Consider the following 25,248-nt stretch of genomic DNA (forward strand, 5'->3'; position numbering starts at 1 on the left):
TATGCCATTTAAGAATCTTCATTTGTCTTCCCTTTTATATCCAGTCCTCATAATGCTGCTAGATAAGCTAATCTTTTAAAATGCAATTCTAATTATGCCACTTCTCAAAAACCTTAATACCTCTCACCTTCTCCATCTACCTACCACATAGTTAAATGAACTAAATTCAGTGTCCCAACTCATTAAAGACTAACTCTATCTTTCAAATCTTAATGTTTTTGGGCTTCTGTACTCACCGCTTATGATCCAGCCAAATTAAACCCTTTGCTCTTTTCAGGATACACATTTCATTTTCCATACCTCTGTGTCTTTCCTTATTACATCTTCACCTAAATTTTTACCTATGTTTCTAGATTTATATCAAATTCTGTGGCACTTGGTTGACTCAGTCAGTAGAGCATGCAACTCTTGATCTTGGGATCGTGAGTTCAAGCCCCACATTGGGGATAGGGTTTACTTAAAAATTTTTTTCTTAATTATTCTCATTTTTGGTTAATCAGATGAGTCTAGCAGAATGTCATATAACTATGGAAATAAGTGGTATCTAATATGTTCATTGGTTGCTAAAATTCTTGAAGCAGATGGAAGATAGTTACTACCTTTTATTCCTACAACAGATAATAAAAATCTGCCGAGACCATCACAACCAAGAGATGTCCTACAACTACCATGCCTATCTAGCATTCTATGGTATCTGAGTAACATTATCACAGTAGTTACATGGAAACTAGAGATATTCATTATAATTCAACTAGATCTATTAAATGCCTGCTCTGAATCTATTAGTTACCAAATCTTTCAATTTAAGCAGTACCCCTAGAATGAATATACAATGTATATATTTTGCTTTGGGTCTGCTAATGAAAGTGCATATTTTCTTAAACAAGTAACACAGAAAATGGTGCCAGTTGTGCCTGATAACACACTCAATAATTTAGGATGCTTTTTGAAAATCTTTAGATAGACCTTGACACTGTTGGCATTTTCTCATATACACAATTTAATAGCTTTCTTCTCAGGAATACACCATTGCTTTCTTGACTTTTCACTTTCCTTGGTGTCCTTTCAAAATAAGAAAAATAAATTACCATCACCCGTTGATTAGTGATGAGGGCCAATGTGAAAGTAGCAGAGCAGAAAGAGAAGTTACTGGTAATTGAAAATCTCTATAATAACAAAACCACTGCCAAGTGTTGATTGTCCAGGTTGATTGTTCGTGGTAAAGTTATAGTGACTTATTCTGTTTGAGTAGAATTGGGAGACAAAGTACCCTCCCCTAGAGCAACCCATTCCTAAATCCAGGCTCCTTGCCTTCATGCCTACTACTGCTAATCCAATACTGCCTAATTACCAAGTTCTAGTGGGTTTGTGAACACATCTCCGGCCCCTGTTGTGTCTAAACCATCTCTACTCTAGCTAATCAAGAATTGACTTTCCTTGTTTGTGGGGTGCAGTGCATGTTAATTAGAGATGTAACTTAAATCACTGCTTTCACATCAAGGTTTTTAGGATTGTTACCATTGCTCCTCACTTCTGTGTCCAAGGGGTTCGCTCTGAATCAGATCTTATTGGAATACTTGATACGTAAGATCAACTTACTATATATAACCTTTTCTTTTGAAATAATAAAATTTAGTAGTGAGTCTTGAGCTACACATGTGGTACTGCCTCTAATGATGTGTACATTGGCAGTGAAAAAAAATGACGTAGATTACACTGAGTTTATATTAGCATTTATTTGCTAGAGGGGAAAAAAAAGCCTTCATTTTAAAGTTGTGAAGGGTATGATAATGACATTGCTGGTTATAAGCTCATTTAGACTTCTGTTTTTATCCCACATGCTGTAAATCTTTTAATTTATCTTGCATGTCAGCAAAGTAAAATAGTAGCTTGTCATAAAATTGCTTATTTGGTAACTTACTAGGTCCTCGAACTGAATTGGTTTACTATTTACCCCTGTTATTTAATCTGTACGTAAGGTGTTTTGTGGTTTTTATTTAATCTGTTGGTTTGTTTTTTGCTATTCTTGCTATTTCTATCGTAAATATTTTGGCACTTATTTTTATGTTGTATTCTTTGTTACCCAGTATCTGCCAGTGATGTCTGGACTCTATATATCTTTGAAAATAGAATTAGAATTTTACAACTCAGAATAAAATATTCTTTTAGGAAAAATTATCACCCTGGTTATTTGTATAATATTTGGAAATGAGGCAAATGCCAATATCCTTTATAGTAACTTTCCAGGACAGGACAGCTGCAGATTTGGCCAAGATATGGATTGTATAATATTCTCACAGAACACAGCAGACCAGCAGTTTATGAAATATTTAGCCAAATCTTAGATCTTGTTCTTGAAAATCTCAATACAGATGGGTACAAAGATCTTTTGCCTTTTTTAATAACACTCTTTTAATCGGTTTAACTCATTCCAGTGCACATCTATGTATGAGGCACAGTTTTAGGATAAAATATAAAAAGCAGGTCTCAAGAAGTTCATAAACTAGGGGATAAAATAGGCCATGTAAATAAATTATAATGCAATGCAAGAAATAGCATAATAGAGGCATATACATGGCACTAAGTCAGTGAACTTTGATCCAAAAAATAAAGTATAAACCTCAAGAAATCAAGTCAATATAAATCTCCTGAGGAGGCATTTCTTCTTTGCTTAATGTAGGCAAATGCTTTGTCTGTATCATTTGGCAAATCAGCAAGAATCTATTATCTATTCTGTGCAGAGCAATATGTTATATGCTTTGAGGATACAAAGTGAGAAAGAGTTTCTGCACTAAGAATTTATAATCTAGTAGGAGAGATAAACTGTCTGTACAAATAAACTGTGTTTCCAGTCTGCACATAATTGCTATAAGAGAAACCTTTATAAATTGAGCAAAACTCTTCTTCTGCAATGCAGAAAGCCAGTTCTAGAAATAGGGAAAGGAGAGACCATGAACAAATCAAGAAGGCTTCCATTAAGCAGAAGATGGTTGAACTAACCCTGGAGGGATTGGCAGAATTTTGACAAGGATGGTTGAAGGGTATTCTAATTCATTTAGTGCCTACATGTGCAAGGTAGCATGAAGGCAAAAAAGCCTGGGGCATGTTCAGAGAATAGCAAGTATCCTAGTTTGAGTGGCATCTGGTACATGTATAAAGGAATAGTAAAAGATCAGGCTAGAAAGGAAAAGTAGAGGCACTTTATGGAGGACCTTTGAAAGTCAGGCTATGGAACTAGGACTTTTATCAGGAAGCAGTAGGTAGTTTTTTGAGCAAAGGCTAATCAAAGTTGATTTTTAGGAAGTTGAATCTAATGGTCATGTACAAGGATGCATTCAAGCTGAGTGTGATTGTTACCAAAGACTGTTTAGGTGACTATTTATGCAAGAGATAGTACAGGCCTAACCTGTTGTATAGGAATGGAAACAAAGTTACAAATATTATAGGCCTTATGCTTATGAAAGGTACTTGGCAGAACTTGGAAGCTGCCTGATGCAAAGGGAAAGTGTGAAAGGGAGTATGGAAGTGAGGCAGGATATCTGATGATGATATCAAATAAAAGGAATAGAGGAAGCTATCCCCCCCAAAAAATGTAAAGAGAAAACATCAGAAAACTAGCAAGTGAATTCTAGAGAAATTCTTTCTTTAGAGAATTTAACAAATGAGAAAGAAGCTAGGCAACAGAAAGGTGAGAAAGATAGGGAAAGAAGATACACAACACAAAAGTAGGGAGGAGAGTTTCTAGGAGAAGTGGGAAAATTCAAACTCCAAAATATAAGTTGTCTCACTTATTTTTTTTTATGGTTTTTATTTATTTTTGAGAGACAGTGCGAGCAGGAGAGGGTCAGAGAGAGAGGGAGATACAGAATCGGAAGCAGGCTCCAGTCTCTGAGCTAGCTGTCAGCATAGAGCCTGATGTGGGGCTCGAACCCACGAACCATGAGATAATGACCTGAGCCAAAGCCAGACACTTAGCTGACTGAGCCACGCAGGCACCCCTAAATCTCACTTATTAAATTATTCATTGGAACTGGGAAATCCAAACAAAGGAGCTTGAATATACAGGAGTAAGTTGGGGGAAATTGCCCAAAGACCTAAAGGAGGGAAAATATTTACTCAAGAAATGAAGAGTAATTTGCGATGCAAAGAAATTTGGAGAGAGGTTGAAACTAAACCTCTGAAAGAATAGAAGGAAATGAGTACTCCTTTTATTTCTTAAAATAATTATTCCTGAATTTTATACTATACAGAAATCCTCTTCCCTCAAGAAAAGCAATTAATTCCTATTCAAAAGAAAGTCAAGAGGAAAGGCTAAGATTGGTGAGAACACAGTCTCTGAGATGGACGTAGGTGGAAGCCAACAATGTACAATAAGTCAAAATTGTTGTTAACAACATCCCATCTGTTAGCCCAATCACATTATAATGTTCAGTATAATAAAAATGCCAATATTTTTGCTACTAGTTCTCTGCTATATTACCTTCAGTTACCAATATGCTGTTGATAACCAATGAAAATTCATCCTTTGTCAGGGAGACTCCAAAACTACACAGGCAAGCACTAGGATTGGATAATGTGTTCTATCAGATTCTGACTCAAGGTTTGTGAGATATAAAGATAGACATTACTTTAATTCTAGTTTTTAGACCAAAATGATTGGCTCCTGGCTCCCATTTCATTATCAAGTGCAATATGAGCTTCTCAGAAATAGTATCTTTTCAAACCTTTTTCTCCTTCATACAGCAAGGGTAGGTGAAATCACACTTTACATCTAACATTTATTGAGTACCCTGCTACATGCTCTCTGGGTGTTTTGTACTATTTTTCTGTTATTTTTTTAATAGTCTGACTTGTTGATTTGGCTAATTTCTTTTTTATAATGTAACTTATTGGACTAATTTCTTTATATGCACATTGGGGTTTTTTTTTTTTCTTTGACTTCTTTGTAGTTTTGTTTTTTGCCTGAAGAAACCTGTGTTGATCATTACTTTCATGGCTACCCTTGCTACTTCCCACTGGCCATTGTGAAAATTTTAAGTCTGTTTCTAAATTAGATTTGTTTCTAAAAGTGGAATTATGTCTCAGTCAGTTGAGGCTCTTCATCAAACCCCATGTCAGGCTCTGTGCTGACAGTGTGGAGCCTGCTTGGGATTCTCTCTCTTCGTCTGTCTCTGCTCCTCCCCTGCTCGCTCACATGTGCTCGCTCTCTCTCTCTCTCTCAAAATAAATAGGGGTGCCTGGGAGGCTCAGTCGGTTAATTGGCCAACTTCAGCTCAGGTCATGATCTCGCGGTTTTTGCTTTTGAGTCCTGCATTGGACCCTGTGCTGATAACTCAGAACCTGGAGCCTGCTTCAGGGGTCTCCCTCTCTCTCTTCCCCTCCCCAGCTTGCACTCTGTCTCTGTCTCTCTCAAAAATAAATAAACTTTAGAAAAAATAAAAACAGCATTACAATACACTCTGTACATAATTATTATTAGTCAGCTAGTAAGAAGGAAGGAAATAGTACCAGTTATTGGTGATATTTGAATATGATGTGTTGTGTATATATATCCATAGGTTGAAATTCAGATCTGGGGAGAAATTACCTTTTTCTTGTTTTGATTTTTTTCTACTAGAGATAGGAGACTAGATGCTTCTCTGTTTTTACTATATTTTGTTATTATAGTTAATATAGTAATATAGTAATAGTATTATATTTTAAATTATTATATCCCAATGTCCTATAAATTCCTTTTTTATTTAGTCCAGTAATATTTTGGACTGTGAATATTACTGGGATTTCCAATTCTAATTCTTCTCCCCCCGAAGACCAAGATATCTAAGGAATAGGGGAGCTTTTGTGATAGGTCTGAAGTTGAGTCAAAACAGCTAGAAACTAATGATCGCTAAGATTCATATTCCTCTGCCATATCTCACACCTTACCCTTGCCACTTTGCTCACAGGTAGAGTTGTGCACTTGCCCATTTCTGAACTTTATATATACTTTCCATTTTATTTTTGCCTTATTTTCAAAAAGTTAATTTTGTAAAACTTCCAGGCTAGAGTAAGACCATTAGATTGGTTCTTGGGGGCAGGCTTTATGTTGGCAGTGGTATCACACATTGACAACTTGGAAGGATCAGGCATGGAATATGGAAAATATAAAGAACATTGGTGTACCTTTGAACTGAGAGAAAGGAATCATTAGGTAGTCAACAAGAATGCTAATCACTCTCCATCTGAGATCTTCCCTTTCTCTAATGCTAAGCAGTGGTCCATAATGCCTTTCTGGTTGTCCTGCATAAAAAGGAATCTAAATTCATAAGAAATGGTTATTTATCTTACTGTCTTTTTTTTTAACATGATTTGACTTTTAGATTTTTTTAGTTTGTGTGTGTGTGTGTGTGTGTGTGTGTGTGTGTGTGGATGCACAGTGAATGAAAGAAATAAGACCTGTCAAAAGATACACATTTTACCTATCTTGAGGCTAACAGGCTGGAGCCTGGTCTCAATAGGGCCTTGAGAAAACAATGTTTTGAAATTTATAAATATCCTACTAATAGCATAATTCATGGATTGGCAAACTTTATCTGTAGAAGTATAGTTAAGATGATCTCTGTTGAGCTAGTTAACTTTGCTGTAGTAACATGAGCAATCATAGGCAATATGTAAGTGAATAAGTATTGCTATGTTCCAGTAAAGCTTTATTTATAAAAACAGGCAGTGGGCTAAATTTGTCTTGCAAGCCACTGACCCTGGGTATAATGTACTGACCATACATTGTAGTAGAGCCCTCTGTTGGTTGAAAGAGATGACCAGGAAAATTTTTTATTTAAAAAGGAAAGATGTGGGCGCCTGGGTGGCTCAGTCGGTTAAGCCGCCGACTTCAGCTCAGGTCAGATCTCACGTTCGTGGGTTCGAGCCCCACGTCGAGCTCTGTACTGACAGCTAGCTCAGAGCCTGGAGCCTGTTTCTGGTTCTGTGTCTCCTTTTCTCTCTGCCCCTCCCCCTCTCATGCTCTGTCTGTCTCTGTATCAAAAATAAATAAAACATTAAAAAAAAAAAAGGAAAGATGTTACTACCTATCTGGAGCTTTCTAGTTGGTAGAACAAAAAGCAAGAAAATGACAATTATATAGGAGATGTAATGTAGAAAAGGGTCTAGAACTAAGTAGAGTTATTCTTCAGAGGGTTTCATATGTAATTATTGATAGGGCATTTATGAATTAGTGCATCACCTATAGGAATAGGAACTGTATCCATCATATAATAAGGTGTAAAAAGTAGTGTATGAGATGCTTAAGATAAATAAATGATCAATCTGTTTTGATCATCTTTCTTTGGCTTGATCATAAGCTTTTTAAACCAATGAATAGAGAATACAGATTTGTTGAATGTGCCAGGATAGTTTAAGATCTGTAATTTAAGATGGACCCACAGTGAACTTCTGCTGGAAGTAATGGAATAAAAGAGACCTGATTAATCTTCCCTCGTTAAACAATATAAAACCAGAGAAAATATATAAAACAATAGTCTCTAGACATTAAACATCAGGCGTACCAGACGGTGATCCCTGAGAGAAGATAAACAAATGAGAGAATCCCTGCAATTGCCACAGCACTCTGTTTAAACAGAGTTTGCAGTCTACAGTCTTACATTAACTGAAACAGAGTTAAGAACTGAAGAGAGCAAGACAGGTAGAATTTACAAGAGGGAGTACCAGAGAGGAAAGAGCTGCACAGAGACAAAACGCACGTACTGAATATCTGCAAGGGGTTCCCTGGAGTCTTCAGCTCTTGAATACTGATCACCACATGTATAAGGAAAGTATTCAAGGTAAAGGATGAAACTGTTGGAAAGAAGCAGACAGAACATACCCCCAAGCTCACACAGTTGATAGCAGTTTATGTCCCCAATAGCCAGAATGGAGTACTCAAAAAGATAATTACATCAGTCAGATTCCATAGTTGCTCTAGATTCAAGGCTCCTCTTATTTCACCTACCAAAGCTTAAAATAAGCCTAGAAAAGATCGAACTGTTTCCAAGTAACCTATACTGAATTTCAGAATAAACCTAAAAATGTGTAAAGTAATACAAAAAAATCCAGCACCTTAAACATGCAATTCACAATGTCTAGCATCCAGTCAAAAGTGTTGAGCATGTAAAGATCCAGGAAAATACAACCCAAAATGAGGGGGGGAAATCAGTCAGTAGAAATGGATTTAGAAATGGCACAGATGTTACAATTATTTGACAAGGATTAACATTTCTAAATATATTCTGTATTTCAGGAGGGTAAAGGAAAGCACAAGCCTGTTAAGAAGAGATATAAAAAATATTTTAAAAGGTTGAACTTCTAGAGAGGAAAAATGTACTGGATGAGAATAGACATTGCAGAAGAAAATAATAATAATTAGTGATCTTTAAAACACAACAGCAGAGAATATTCAAAATTAAACACTGAGAGAAAAAATCAACTTTGTAAAACAATAAACTGTGCATCAGTGAGCTTTGGGACAATGTCAGGTGATCTAATGTACATATTTAGAGTCCTGGGAAAAAGGAGGAAGAATGGAAAATATTTGAAATCATAATGGTTGAAAATGTTCCAAATCTGATGAAAACTATAAACCCACAAATCCAAGAAGTTCAACAAATCACTAGTAGAAGAAACAAGGAGCAAAACCATACCAAGAAATATCATAATGAAAATGCGTGAAATCATGATTTAAAACATCTTAAAAGCAGCCAGATTTTTCTTTAAGCCACATTGATTACAGAGGAATAAAGATTAGAATGAGAGCAGTCTTAGCATCTGAAACAATGCAAACTAGACCATAGAGCACTGAAAGGAAAAATTGTCAACCTAGAATTCTATACCTAGCCAAACTATCTTTTAAAACAACCAGAAATTAAATGAAGATTTTTTTCAGACATAAAAACTGAAAGTTCATCTATAGGAGACCAGCACAAACCATTTAGGAAGACTCAGGTCCAAATGCTACCTGTATCAATTACTACTATATGATCTTGGTCATACTTCAATCTCTTTGAACCTTCATGTATTCATCTGTGATATGAGAAACCTATTTTATGGGATTTTTATGAGGATCAAGTGAGATAAGGAAAATAATAGATATTTGTTGAGTGTTTCCTTTGTGGCAAGCATATGATATCTCATTAAAAATGAAAATAAAATATCCAGTAAGATGCCCACTGGTCTGAGAATTTTCTGATAGTATCATCTTTTCTCTTTCTTCACTAACTGAAAACCTCAGGTTATTCTAGAAGTTAGCCCAAATAGCTAATCACTCAAATTTTCTTGAAGTACTTTTCCTAACTTTGTTTTCCTTTAGTTACCACCATTAAATATGCTTAAAGGGGGGAATTTCTATAATAGATTCATCAGCTAATAAATCACTTTTGTAAAAGGATTAGATATGTCCTAAGCTAAACCTAATATTTTAGCTCATGTTTTGGCTGCCTAATGTTTTTTTCAGTCCATTTTATTGAGGTATAATTTATATACTGTCTATGTAACTTTTATTATAAACCTATTGGATAGGGGCCATGAATGTCTTTATAGCTTATACTTTGCCCCACTAAGTTTTTGGCACTCAATAAACATTAAATAATATTTCTGTTTTGCATTCTGCTGACAGGAAGCATATGGTAATAAATGTCAGAGCACAGGTTGAAAATCCCCAAAAAGGTGTGTGTTATACTCCTTGGAAAGCCAATACAGATATTTTTGTGAATAAAATCTATATTAAAAAGCAGTTCCCAGGCACATATTTTACTTAATGATTTTTCTGTACCCTTCCTTTGTTTTCAACTTAAAACTTTTCCTCAGGGACACCTGGGTGGTTCAGTCAGTTAAGGGTCTTGATTTTGCCTCAGGTCATGGTCTCACAGTTTGTGAGTTTGAGCCATGCAGCATTAGGCTCCGCACTGACAGCACTGAGTCTGCTTAGGATCCTTCCTCGTCCCACTCCACTCGTGCTCACTCTCTCTCTCTCTCCCTTCCAAATAAACAAATAAACAAAAAAATTTTCCTCATCAGAACTAATAAAATATTAAAAATAATATAACATTAATACAGTGTCATAAAAAGCATATAAATGATCCTTTAGATAGCATAAAGAAAAAGTAATTCTTGGTCCAAAGGACAAGAGGAGGAAATATTAAAAGCTTAAAAGCAACATATGTCTTTATGATATATTGTATGAAAAGAAATAAACAGCAAATAGTTCTTTATCATTAAATATCAGTTTGACTTAGAAGTGTATCACTGTTACAGCTGTTGCTTGACTCAGTAATATTTTTCTCACCTGAGGATTCTGGCACTACTTAAATATCATACTCTATTCTCAGTAAGATAATCATTACTTCCAAATAATGAAAGACATTGTAAATTGAAACTAGATGCCAAAAAACTAATTTTATGCAAAAGATAATATGTCCCAGTTTATCTGTATTGAAGAAATGGTTAACCATAATCAATTAAACAAAAGCATTTAGATAACATGTATCTAAATTATCTTTCCATAATTTGCTCACCCTGTGATTGATCTGTTGACCACACTTAATTTGATTTTTGTGAGGATTTTTGTAAAGATTAATATAATCTGAATGAAAAAATATCTTAATTTGGGCCATGTTACATAATGTAAGGCTTAAGATTCTCCTATCTAAAATGTGGATAGGGTGGCGCCTGAGTGGCTCAGTCGATTAAGCCACCGACTTCATCGCAGGTCATGATGTCATGATTCGTGGGTTCGAGCCCCAAGTCGGGCTCTGTGCTGACAGCTCAGATCCTGGAGCCTGCTTCTGATTCTGTGTCTCCCTCTCTCTCTCTCTCTCTCTGACCTTCCCCTGGTCACACTCTGTGTGTGTGTCTCTCTCAAAAATAAAATGTTAAAAAAATTTTTTAATAAAAAAATAAAAAATAAATAAAATGTAGATAGGGATTCCAGACACAGCTTAGCCTGATATCTCTAACTCAGAGTCTCTCAAAAGGCTATAATCAAGATGTCAGCCATGGCTGTAATCATATCACTATTAGGAGAGAATGTACTTCCAAAATTATTCATATATCTGTTGCCAAACCTCAGATCTTCACCAGTTGTTAGCCCTGGGCCTTTCCATAAGTGTACTTATAACATGGCAGCTTTCCTCTAGGGCAAGAGCTCAGAAAGAGTATGTGAGCAAGAGAATAAACAAGGCATCCCGTCACTTTTGTCATATATTTTTAGGGGCAAGTCACTTAAGTCCAGCCCACAGTCAAGGAGAGAGAATTATACAAAATTTGAATATCAGCAGTCAAGGATCATTGGAAGCCAATTTGGAGGCTATCTCCTAAACATATGAACCACAGATAGGACAAATCATTGAATATCCTCTGGAGGCTCTGGAACTTGTTTAAACTATCCTGGGATCAAATCAAGAACCTGAATTCAATATGCAAAATGATTTTAGTTTCACATTAAATATTCCATTTGTTCCTAGCAACAATCTAATGAAATAGGTATCATTGGCATCAATTTTATATATCAGTATAAACTGATATACTGAGTGATAGCAAATGTACTGTAAAATTGCAACCTTAGTGTGGGTCTTCTGATTTTAAGCCCTGTACTCTTTCTATTTAGTAGTAACTGCCTCCTGACCAGTATTACCTTGCATTTAAAGCCATTCAAAAGATTAGACATATACATCTAAATGTATACATAAGTATGGGAATTTTTTTACATAGAGAGAAAAACACATAACATTCTTAGACTCTCTATACCATACCATTTAGGATTTACAGTACTGTTTCAAATATATTGAGTCAGGGGTCCTGGGTGGCTCAGTCCGTTAAGCATCCAACTTTGGCTCAGGTCATAATCTCATGGTTTGTGAGTTCAAGCCCCACATTGGGCTCTGTGCTGACAGCTAAGAGCCTGGAGCCTGCTTCAGATGCTGTTTCTTCCTCTCGCTCTACTCCTTCCCTACACACTCTGTCTCTGTCCCTCTCTGTTTCTCTCTCTCTGTCTCTCAAAAGATAAATAAACATTTTTTAAATGTTAAAAAAATATTATTGAGTCAAAGTCTAATACCATTATAAGGTCTGCAATAGCTATAGCAGTGATACACCTCTAGGTTAATAGTATTTGTTAGTCTAAAAGTGTACACGGGAGGACAGGATGCCTGCGTAGCTCAGTTAAGCATCTGACTCTTAATTTCAGCTCAGGTCATGATCTCCTAGTTTGGAGATCGAGCCCTGTTTTGGGCTCTGCACTGACAATGTGGAGCCTGCTTAGGATTCTCTCTCTCTCTCTCTCTCTCTCTCTCTCTCTCTCTCTCTCTCTCTCTCTCTCTCTCCTCTCTGCCCTTTCATCACTCAAGCGCATGTGAGCACTCTGTCACTCAAATAAATAAACATTATAAAACTATACATAGGTGGTAAATACTTGTCTTATGGAGAGGTGAATAACGTAAAAACAGAACTAGTTTGGTGGCTCCACTCACCCTTGGCTTTTCCAGAAGCTCTGGACTCCTGCTGTGAGTTGAGTGAGGACCATGGGGACCCTTCAGTGAATTTCCTACTTCCTCTTTGTTTGTTTCAGATGGATGGGCTACTTTCTGTGGATAGTCAGAAATTACCTTTCTTTGGTCCTGAGTTGAATCTTCTCCCTTTTTGTTTCATTCTATGAAGTTTCAGCCTCTACCATGACACCTCATATCCAAAATCAAAAATAGAGTGGTAACATTAGCAAGCAGATAATAATTCTAACTGGATTTGGTGCCTTCAAGTGCAGAGTAGAAATGTGAGGGCAAGGGTAATGAACTCTGGTAGGGGTGGTAGTCATATCCCCTTCAGATCACCCTTGAGAAAAGAGAGGTGCATTTTGTCTTTAAAGGTATTTGCCCACTTCTCTAAACTTTGTAGTATGTTTAATAGGAACATAGAAAATTGCCCTTTTTTATAGAAGCAAAACAATAATTCCTACAACAAAGAAGTAAATTTCACAAATCAAAGGATACAAGGTCAACACAGAAATCATTTGTATTTCCACATAACTAGTAACAAATAATTGGAATTGAAATAAGAATATGGACAAGTTATTTTAATTTAGTATTGATGACAGATCCTTCTACTTTATAAATTAAAACTAGGGTGTTATCAAACTGTAGAGAAAAGTTTTTTCCTCAACTGAATAAAAAGGAAAAAACTATTTGATACACACAAACATGCACTTGAGTTTCTTCTGCCTTTCTTGTATAATCTGAGGACTGTGCTTTTTAATAGTGGCTTGCTAATCCTTTTAAATAGCTCATAATGTAAGTATTCCATAGTTTCATTAACCATGAATTTCAGCCTCTTTTTTTTCTTAAGCCTCAAAACCCATATTTGGTTGCTGTTTGACTAGCACCCTTTTAGCCTGGTCGATGAAGCAGCAAGCCTACTGCAAATCCTAAATAACGTGGTGTAGATGAGAGCCTGAGACTTTAATTATATGTCATTTAATTCACACACTCAATTCCAGGAAGGAAAAAATGACTTTGCTGTTGTAAAAGACATATTATGTGAGTATCATTCATTGTAAACCAAAAATGATACTGTATTAGAGCATAGACAACAATGGGAACTAATTCTGAAAATGTGACCTGTCTGGGAAACTGAATAATAGTGAAAGTTATCAAAATGAAAAAAAGTGTTAATGTGAAATCCAGCCTTCTCAGAAATACTCTTTCCTGGCCTGTTTGGTTTTGCTTTTGTTGCTTGTCATGCATGAATGAAAGTGCTACAATCTCAGGGGAGTAGGAAAGCCTCTGTCGGTTGTTTATTTCCTTAATCCCTCCTCCTTAGTGATTTTTGATGTCAGATCTAAAATGGAAAGCCTGTAAATATAATGATTATCACATGGATAATCACCTGCATTAGGAACCGCCCTTCTTCTCTATTCTAACCCTAGCTGTTCTCCACTCGTCACATCTACTCTGCGGTTGGATTTTAACCTGACTGCTTCATTAGATTTGTGAAACTCAGCGCATGGCGCCCTGGGGCAGCACAGATGGGGACATGCTTGTTTCCTTTCTCACTTTCACTGCAAAGACAAACTAAAAAGTCCTTTTGAATTTAGTGTGATCAGTTCACTTGGAATTAACCCTGATATTTGGAACCTGCCTTACTCTTACGCACAATGTCTATATGCCATTTTCCTTTGCTACTTTCACACATCATGCCTTCTCTTTTTGTCCCTCCAAGCAGTGAATCTGAGGACTAAAATTCTGGTGAAATTCTTACTGGGTCAAACTGTTCCCCTATGTTGTTTTATTTGTTTTGCTGGGAGGGAAAAATAAATGTTGTTCCATCATTGTATCTGCAAACACCTTCAAGATCAGAGGTTAGCTATGGGAAAAGTCTGCAGTGATGAGAGCCAGCTGCCTTCTCTAATGGACTGACTGGGAGCACCAGCTCAAGATCAAAAGAAGGTGGGAGGAAGTCAGGAGATAAGATCTTTTTAAGTCATAGAACAAGTGCTTAGCTTTTCAGTGATAGGGCACAGGTCTGCAAAACTGTATGGGGGGAGACTGAGATAAAAAAATTGAGTTGACTTTTCTTCAGCATGCCCTTCCTCAATCAGAAATATGTTGGTGTTTGAATAGTTTACAGATGTGGAATGTCCTAGGGCCTGGTTTCCTTAAAGAATAATGATCTGACGTTTATATATGTGTCTTCTTGCGATTAGTCAGTTCTACTATACCCTAACAGATCATACTTAATTGCTGCTTACATCTGTGTGAGCAAAACTGGACATCAAAAAGGAATTTAACTACTATATGTTGAATTTTGAGTTTTATGTCTTAGTGCAGTTTTAGTCATACAGACCCTATTATTATTATTATTATTACCATTAATATTTTAGAGAAAGAGAGAGCATGTGCACACATGAGCTGGGGGGAGAGAGAGAGAGAGAGAGAGAGAAAGAGAGACTCTCAAGCAGGCTCCATACTCAGTAGAGAGCCCAACACGGGTCTCAATCCCACTACCCTGGGATCATGACCTGAGCCAAAATCAGGAGTCAGATGCACAACTGACTGAACCATCTTGGTGCTCCCATACAGATTCTTCATATTAATTATGTCTTATAGTTCTCTGGGCTTCTTTCATGCCTCTGATGAAGATCTTTATAAATGAGTAGTTGCAGCAGAGCTTTTCAGTTGTCTTCTTGATATAAGAATTAGCTTGGTTAATTCTTGTATTGGACAGCTTGGAAAAATATTTTGTTGATATCATTTGAAACTTATCCTTTTCCTTGACATCCAGGCCAGAGAATATTATTGACTGTGTAGTGTATAAAGTTCTATTATAAGAAAATTGTCAAAGAGGCTTGCTTGGGCCAATTGTTAAAATCTTAATTCAATTTTTTGTTAATCCTCACTAAGGCTAACTCCATCAGCCTTATGCTTCCCTAGTGAACAGCCTAAGGACTTGTACTTTCATCCTATCCCTTTCTATCAACTTAAGTGTTTAGCTTGTAATCATCTATTTCGATCTTTTCAAACCCTCAAAACAGGTCTTCAAATCTATATGTCATTAGTACATTGGACCATAAGTGCATACATGCTTCTTTTCCCAGTGTTTTCCTTAACATGTAGATAGTACCCAAATTTGTGCTGGAGACATTGACTTACTTTCTGCCTTACATGGTTTGGTGCAGCAGTCGCTTCAGTTAAGTTGGATCTGCTCACTACTTAGGCTCAAGTCCCATCCTTCTATTAATATCTCTTGGCAAAGATAATTTTGGAGGAATGTAAGTTAAGATGTAGAGGCTCTTGACAGTTGTCTGCAGTTTTTTTTTTTTCATTTTCAAGAGGGAAATTAAGTTGAAAAGTAATATTGCTTCTATTTTCTGTATCAGTCCTAAAATTAAAATATATACAGAGAGTACAGAAAAGGAAAGGTTTTGGTTACACAGATGTGTTTTTGTAATTTGATAGCCTGTTTTAAGAGCATTAGTGGATATGATAATGTTCATCAAATTGTGCCCTTAAGATATTTAGGAATCAGGAAAAACATTGTGAATTTAAAATTTTTAACTATTTTTTTTAATGTTCAACTTCTGTTACCCTGTCATTTATATAAAAGAGAAATTGAGGAGGAGGTAGACTGTTTGCTACAAAAGTTTTCAGACAAAGTAAAACTACTGAATGCATCTAGACTTAATAGTTGTTAACATTTTGCCATTTTTACTTCACTTGAATTTTTTTAAGTATTACAAAGCAAATTACACAAATCATGTCATTTTACCTCTAAATACTTCAAAATAAACCTCTAAAATTAAGGGCATTTACCTTATCAAATTAATAATTCCTATCATTTTCTCAATCCTGTTTCATTATCAGATTTCTCTAATGGTCCCCAAAATGCCTTTTCTTGGGTGGTTTGTTCAAAACAGGATTCTATTAAGGTCTCTACATTGCTCTTGGTCATTTTTCCCTTCTCCAGGTTATTATAAGATTGATTTATTGAAGAGACCAAGCTATTTGTCCTGTAGAATGTCCTACTTTATGGTTATTTCCATTTGCTTTCTCATTGTATCTTTCAACTTGTTCTCCTATCCTCTGTATTTTCTGTAGATTACTAGGTATTGAATTAAAGTTTTGATTAATTAATGTCAAAAATGAGGTCGGAAAACTGTAGGTGATACTGTGTCCTTTATACTGCATTGTAACAGAATACTTGGTGATTCCACTATTAATGGCAAAAACTGATAGGATTGATCACTGGGATAAGGTGATGACAGCTTGATCCTCCCGTTATAAAGTTATACTTTGCTCCCTGTGACTGGCATATAATCTGTGATATTTTGGTTCCATGAAATACCTGTTTCCTGTCATCCTTTCACCTAATGAATTTAGCATCCACTGATGATCCTTGCCTGAATAAATTTCATTAGGGATTGCAAAATGGTGATTTTCTGAATCTAAACATTTATTAGTAGACATTCTTCTTTACAGAAGAGCATTATGAAAGGTACTGTTTCAATTAAAAACACAACCACCAGTATGTTCCTTAGGTTTCAAGTGATTGTCTTTCTTTGCTGGGGTCAAAACACCTGAACTCACTGTGACAGCTACAGTAAAAACACGCACTACATCTTCTTTATACCAACTTGTGAAGTGTGTTGACATTATGCTGCCCTTTTTTTTCATGCCAAGGGAAAAAGAAATCTTTTTTGGTGTAAGAATAAAAATTGAACTATGTGGGTATATTGAGATAATTGTGTAAAAAGAAGACTGTTTGAATGAGTTTCAAAATGGATTATTTCTTCATTACCTAGCACTTTATAATTAACTGTTCTTTTTTTTTTATTTCAGGAAGCTGCCACTTTTGCTAGAGAGCAAGGCTTTGAGGTGAGTTAACCCACAATTGCACACTAAACAGATCCTAAAGGTTTTTTCTAGCTGATAATGAAGTTCTTTTGGACAGTGATTGATGTGCTATTATACTCTCAGAGCCTCGCAGCAGTTGCCATGGAAACTTGGCAGTCGTCATGGTTTCTTTGTTCTGCCAGCACAGTGTTATGACGCACTCTGCTAGGTCTGCACCCAACATCGCCTACAGATGTTATTTATTGAATTTTGAAAAGCCTCTTGGGAAGCCAAGAGGTTGGGCACGGTTTCAAGCTGCCTCTGCAGATATGGGGCCTGTCAGTTTGTTCAGTTAAAAAGCTACCTCATTAGCTGTATTACATTTCATAAGGATTCACTGCTAAAGCAGTGGTGGAGCAAGACTAAATAGTGAAATATAATGTCATTTAAATAATTTCACCCCTACCACATGTAGATTATCATTATGCAAATTAATTTCCAAAAGGTTGTACTTAACAGTTGTTAGGGACTGATTGATTTAAATCCCACTCATATAAACTTCCTGTTTTAATCTTTTTTTTTCTTCTCTCACTCTCTTTTTTCTTTTTTGCAAAGAATATATATAAATTTTCTGAGACCAAATATAAATTATTGGCTTTAATTTCCAGGTCCTAATTTTGTTTTCCTCATAGCTGTCAGGATTCAAAACTCCACATGGCTGTTGTTGACAAAATTAGGGCAGATAAGACCATGTTTTTACCTATATGATATCTGTCTTCCAGTTGATTGTTAGAAAACATTGACTTTAATCTGAACCCAGGTTAACTGACAGAGAATTCATAAACTGAGTTTATAAGTTTTATGACTCTCATATGTTGAGCTAGACTTATGTAGAATGCTGTGTTCTGTACAGCAACTTGGAATGTTGCATGGTAGTAATTTTAAAAAATTAAACTGACTAGAGCTGGAACATACAAACTATTTACATGCTAACTATTGTCAACCATCTAGAAAAGCTGTAACCATTGATTGGATGTATCAGTCAGCTCATTTTGAACTCTTCAGAGAAAAGTGTTGTATGAATTTGTGATGGAACTATTATTTAAATGTACTAAAGGCAGATTCATTATTGAGCAACAGAGTAATACACGTGCATGTTATCCATGTCATAGGACTTGACAGCCCGACATAAAGCTTCCTTTTTTTAGAGGAAGACATTGAATTTATGGTATAAGTATTCTATGAAAAAACTAGATCCTATGGAAACTAACTTTTTCTGTTTTCTACTTACTGACACAACATTAATCTTTCCATTAGTTCTTATTTACTGATTCTAGGATTGTTTATTTTTACCATAAAGCTTCCATAATTGATTATCACATATAAACAAAGTGATGATATTGATAATAGTATATCTTATTACCTTCCAACATAGCAAAACTGCTCTATTGGTGATGTTGACAGTAATATGTTAGATTAGATAAAACACACCGTGTCTTGCTGTATCCCCTCATGAGTTCCCTAAAATACTACAAGTGTTGCAGAATATAAAGAGCCATGAGTAGAATATTTTTGTTAATAAATATAACCCATATATGGAATCCTATCTAGAGGAATTCAGTGATTTTAAAATGTCATTAAAGTTTCCTTAGTCCATTAGACAGTGATAGGATAGCCTAAGTTTGAAACTTGGTGTTTTTAAAGAATCAAACAAGAATAAATCACTTTATCTTAACAGTTTAATACCTTTAGAAATGTGTTAGTGCTCTCAGGTATACTGACAGACTAGACAAAATCTGCATTTTATCCCTCTCAGCCTTAATTTTACCTCTAAACTAGGGCATGAATGAGGAAAGGAATGAAAAGATTAAAAAAGAAAGGTGAGCATTTTTTTTTCTTTCTACCAGCTCTGCTGTTCTACCATCATTTTCTTTTATAAATCCCAATCAGTTTCCAAAGCCACTAAGTATTGCAACTAGTGATATGTCTGTTAACAGACCAGTCCAAATGCCTCTAAAAATAACCAGTATTTATTCATCAAGAAATATCTTCAGTGGCATTGTTTATGATATTCTGGTTAGCTTCTCTGCAAATTTTAGATAATCTTTCCTTTTAAAAAAATCTTTAATCTTTAAAATGAATTGGGCAATTTTCAGTAAGAAGAGGCAGCTTAGGAGGGCACTGGAGAATGAGATAAAAACTGGAGCTGGGCAAAGCACAAAGCAGAAGAGAGAGGAGATATATATATATATATATATGATAGAAAATTACATAGTGCCTGATTTAAATGACAGACCTGCTAAGAATTTAAAATGACAATTCTTGAGGTAAAAAGTTTCATGAGGCCTTTTATTATTCTGGGAAATCAGTTCAGACTGCAATGTGTTTTTAAATCTACTTTATCTTAAACTGAACCAATTAAAGGTTTATATTTTTAGAACCCAAATAAAAATAAGATACTTAAAAATATGTTTCTTTTAAAAGCTATATTGAAAATTGATTTAAATTAAAGAAAATATCTCCAAAACTTAAATATAACATTCTTTGTATTTTCATTTTTTGTACAATAGATGATGTGCCAAATGATGAAGATAATATGTAACTTCTCTGCTAGGTCATTTTTTTAAGTTTTACTGTAAGCAACAAATTTTGATTTTATTTTAGATCTCTAAGATATTACTTCTGACCACAGAGGAAACAAAGCAATCCATTTCCCTTTTCCAACTTCCCCACAGCCCCTCACTCTTTCCAGAGGATCCTAGGCTTGTCATCTGTCTCTGATCATTGATGACTGTATCATCTTATACCATTAAGACAGGAAAGTCTTGAATTGGGCTATCCAATATGGTATCCATTAGCCACATGTGGCTATTTAAATCAAAATTAATTAAAATTAAATAAAATTTAAAAATCAGTTTCTAAATCTCAGTAGACAGATTTCAAGTGCTCTCTACAGCCTGTGTAGCTAGGGACTGCCATATTAGACAGTACAGATATAGATCCTATCTATCATCACAGAAAATTCCATTGATCAGCATTGAATAGAAAGTCCATAGAGTATTCAGAAGGTATTGATTCCCAAAGAATTCTGCAAAATTTTTCTGAGGTTCTTGTGTTCCTCACAAATGCAAAGGATATAATATGATCACCTAGAGTTTTGGGATATAAGACACTAAGTTAGGTCCTGCTGGCTAAGGGAGTACAATGCTGCTTTTCTAGATGACTGAGTCCCCAAAGAGGGCAGTTTTAAAACAGGAGATTAGCAGAAAGAGATAGGGGCACCTGGGTGGCTTAGTTGGCTAAGCATCTGACTTTGGCTCACGTCATGATCTTGCAGTTTGTAAGTTTGAGTCCTGTGTCAGGCTCAGAGCCTGGCACCTGCTTCATGTTCTGTGTCTCCCTTTCTCTCTCTGTTCCTCCCCTGCTTGCACTCTGTCTCTGTCTCAAAAATAAATAAACATCAAAGGAAAATTAGGAACAAAAAAAGATAAGATAGTCTTTTAATTCTCTTCATTTAATCATTTATTCATTCAATAAATAGTTACTGAGCACTAACTCTGTGCCTAACACTTTGATAGACCCTGAAGATAATTTAGAAGTGACCAGAGAGTATACTGTGAAAGAGAACATGAGAGGAGTCCCTATTTTTGATACAATAGTCATAGAATGACTCCCTGAGGAAAGTAAAACTTGAAAAATATGGATATCTAACATTGACAGAAAAAAACAAAACAAACAAACCACAGGGAAACAAGTTTCAAACAAAGGGAACAAAAGTATACAAGCTCCCAAAGGAGAAGGAGCATAATGTACTGTGTAGTCCAAGAACTGAGAGAAGGCCAATGTGACTGGAATGAAGAGAGGAGGAAGAGGTAGCAGAAGATCAGACTGGAGACTGACACATCATATGAACACCCTAATTATTATAGGAGTTTCTATTTGGAAAACAAAAGACTGTGATATGGTTAAGTGAGGCACTGTGTGGGAACACCACAATTGGTATTCTCTAGGAGTAGGTAGATTGTGACAGTATTAACATTTGTGTCATCAGCTTTTTAAAAATGGAATGAAGAGAGTATATTCTTTAATTTGGAAGAAAATGCTAAATTTAAGGTATGTGATCACCAGTGACAATAAAAGCATAATTTAGCATTTATAAAATGCTTCACAGTTTACAAAACCTTTTCCAACATATAATTAATACATTTAATATTCACACAGCCTTTTGGGGTTAGGTAGGGCATGTATTGCCCTATCAGTTCAACAGATGAAAAATAGGCTACACGACTTGTTCAGGATCACACATAGCTAATATATAATGGAGCCAGAACCAGAGCCAGCTCTTATGTCTTCATTCTCTTTACTATACAAACTATACTTTCTTTCTCATATCCTAACATATTGGAAGAGGAGATTAAATTTCCAAATGACCTTGGAAAATGAGAAATATCTTAAAAGTTAAAAATTGAAAATCACTAGGGTAAATACAAGCTAGAATAATTAAGAGGGAAAAAAATAGCAAACTTAAATACAGGGTCAGCAGTGACTTGTGCATGTGACAGAAAAATGATCTTGATTGAACATGCTATCGTTTTGTGAGAGTAACAGAATGCACATTACCAGAATTCAAAAAAGCAGTATAATCTATGGAGCATGGAATATTGATTAAGAGTATAATTTCTGGAGTGTAAGCTTTATGGGCTCTACCACTTAAAATATTTATGACCTTAAGAAACTTCTTCTCTGTTGACCCCGTTTCTTCACCTACAAAATGAGGATATAGTAATAATACCTACTGCCTACAGAAGTTAAGATTTAATGAGCACTTTAGAGCTATATACATGGCTCATAACTACATTGCTTGAACTTCTACTCTTCCTACTTTTCCCTTTTTCTCCTCCCTTATTAGATAACATAATTGAATTCCCAATACTCAGAACTCTTGAGGTCCTTTCGTGAGATTTGGGGCAACCTCAGAATATGACAGTTTGGGAGATTATTAAAATGATGGTTATTAGGGGAAAGAAATGAACATTTATTAAGTACTTAGCATGTGCTAAATATGGCATTAAGCTCTTTCACTTACCTTATCTTCCTTCATCCTCACAACAATTACTTTAAATTTTTTTATTTTGAAATAATTCTAGAAGTAATTCTAGACTTAGAAAATTTACAAAACTAGTGTACTCAGCTTCCCCTACTGTAAAATTATATGCAAATGAAAGTGTAGTGATCAAACCAGGAAATTAACATTAGTGTGATAACCAGTAACTGATCTACAGTCTCTATTCTGATTTCACCAGTTTCTCCTTAATTTCCTTTTCCTGTTTAAGAATCTAATCCAAGAAAACAAATTGCATTTATCTGTCATGTCTCCTTTGTCTCTTCCTATCTGTGATAGTTTCTCATTCTTTTGTTGTTCATGATCTTGATCCTTTTGAAGAGTACTTGTCAATCATTTTATAGAATGCCACTCAATTTGAGTTTCTCTGATATTTTCTGTTAATTAAGTTGAGGGTATACAGTTTGTTTTTTTGAGAGAGACAGACAGCACCAGCAGGGGAGGGTCAGAGAGAGAGGGAGACACAGAATCCGAAGCAGGCTCCAGGCTCTGAGCTAGCTGTCAGCACAGACCCTGATGCAGGGCTTGAACCCATGAACCTCGAGATCATGACCTGAGCTGAAGCTGGACGCTTAACCAGCTGAGCCACCCAGGCACCCCGAGGGTATACATGTTTGACAGAAATATCACAGAAGTTATTTGCCCTTCTCAGTGCATCATTATCAGGGATATATATGATGCCCCTTTGTCTTATTGTTGGTGACATTAATTTTCATCGCTAGGTTAAGATGGTGTTTGCCAGTTTATTTTTTATAAAGTTACTATTTTCTCATTGTATTTAATAAATATCTTGAGGATATTTGGAGACTATGCAAAAATCTTCTTTCACTTACTAATTTGTAATTTGTAATGAGTAAGTGTTTTAGGGGAGATACTTTGAGACTATGCACATATCCTGATTCTGTTCAAATTTTTGCCCACTAATTATAGCATATCTTTCCCAATATTTTTAAATGTTTATTTATTTGTTTTGAGAGAGAGAGAGAGAGAACACAAGCAAGGGAGAGACAGAGAAACAGGGAGGAAAGAGAGAATCCCAAACACTCTGCATGCTATTAGCACAGATATCAGGGTTGAACCCACAAACCACAAGTTCATGGCCTGACCTGAAACCAGAAATTGGATGCTTAACTGACTGAGCCACCAGGCACCCCATTTCCCAACATCTTTTAGAATAAATATTTTCTTAGTTTTATAGATGATAAAATGGAGCCTCACAGAGATTTATTTACCTACTCAACGTACACAGATTTAGGTGTGTCACATTCTTAAGTCCTTACAATTTTATAATTCTGTTAAGATGCTAGCCCACGTATAAGGGAGAAGAAACTATGGGGAGGTGGAGGTGGCTGCAGTACTAGAAATATGTAACTTTGAGAAAACAAAATTGAAGTTTTAAGAAAAGTTTTCATCCTAGATAGAGCTCAACTATGGAGGCCAAAGCAATGGCTTCAAGGCATACTCAATGGCATACTCAAGGCACAGTAAGAAATTTAGATTTGGTATTCACTGACAGTGATTCCTGAGTGACAAAGGGGTTTTATGTAAAACATGGACATGGATACAATCAGAATAAAGTTCAACCATTCTGTAAAGATTTGTGTCTTATCTTTGGGAAGTTTATGTCGATCTTAAATTGCCAGTTTTATAAAATTTAATTTGAGACATAAGAAAGGTTTCTTTGATTAAGTTACCAAAACTCCCATAAAATATATATATCTTCCCATTGGCTAGAAGACAACTGTGGAATGTGATTCTTTATTTATTCCTTATACCACATTGAAGAAAGACCTCTATTTAAAAAATATCCATGACATACATGGGATTCTGCTCCCAAGATGATAAATTGAATGTGTTTCTGGGCTTTGCGTCTTTATCTTTATTAAATGTGAACTGTACTCAATCATAAGCAAAATTCTGACAGTAGTAAAACTGAAGTGTGGGAAGGAGATTGGGAGAATATAAGTCAGTCACTTTAATTAATGTGTACATTTATTTGAGAGAGTGAAAATCTCATGTGGCTTTTGTGTTTCCTTTTTTGGTCCTTTCAGCTGTTACTAGTCATTTCTAATAGTCTTTCCCCAAAACTGAGGGAATTTCCTTTCTCAGATTATTAGAGTTCAGGCTTAGTTTTGTTCTAAATTAAGCAACCAAAAGTGAAATAGTCAGCATGTTTGAAAGGTCAGCAGCATTGTCTTACCATACGTGGCTGTTCTTTTCAGAAACAGCAGTTGTCTGGAATCGTCATGTTAGGTACAGCAAAAGCTTAGCTTCATGTAGTATCTGGAATTTCTTAAGTATGTAGTGAACAAAAAACATAGAATATTTCACTAAAGTTTTTCATACCTTTAAAAATGCCATAGATACTGATGTTCATTATAACCATTCTAACCTGTCTACCTTGATTACCTAAGTTTTTCTGTCCTGTATATTCTAATTCACTTCCTTGATACCACTCATATATATTGCTCCTCTAGTATGTGTTTCTCTCTCCATAACTGTTTGAAACTACACGAGAGAGTACCAACAAAGCCCAAACCATGCATGACTTAGAGGCCCACTGAATTCAGACCTGGATTTTTAAATTATTCTAAAATTGCTGAAAACATGATTCTAAGAATCCTTAGATTGATAGTAGTGCAAGGGTCAGATTTCAAGTCAAAACAGTTAAGATGTAAAACTTCATGGCCTATGTGATGTGAAAAATAGCATCAGTTTTCTTGAATTAATTAATTTATAATTTTTTAACTTTATCTTCTTTAAATAAAATTAAGCCTGTAG

General features: G+C 35.5%; 1 protein-coding gene across 3 annotated transcripts in view; it reads left to right on the plus strand.

The window, feature by feature from the left end:
• Nucleotides 1–25,248, plus strand: part of ADK (adenosine kinase) — a 521,042-nt gene that overhangs the window by 397,304 nt on the left and 98,490 nt on the right. For all 3 annotated transcript variants that reach the window (XM_029932000.1, XM_029932002.1, XM_029932001.1), the window contains one exon: nucleotides 17,352–17,387. In XM_029932000.1, coding sequence (XP_029787860.1) covers nucleotides 17,352–17,387 — 36 coding nt within the window. The remainder of the gene's footprint in view (nucleotides 1–17,351; nucleotides 17,388–25,248) is intronic.

The sequence above is a fragment of the Suricata suricatta genome, chromosome 2 (genome assembly GCF_006229205.1).
Source record: "Suricata suricatta isolate VVHF042 chromosome 2, meerkat_22Aug2017_6uvM2_HiC, whole genome shotgun sequence".
NCBI classification, from domain to species: domain Eukaryota; kingdom Metazoa; phylum Chordata; class Mammalia; order Carnivora; family Herpestidae; genus Suricata; species Suricata suricatta.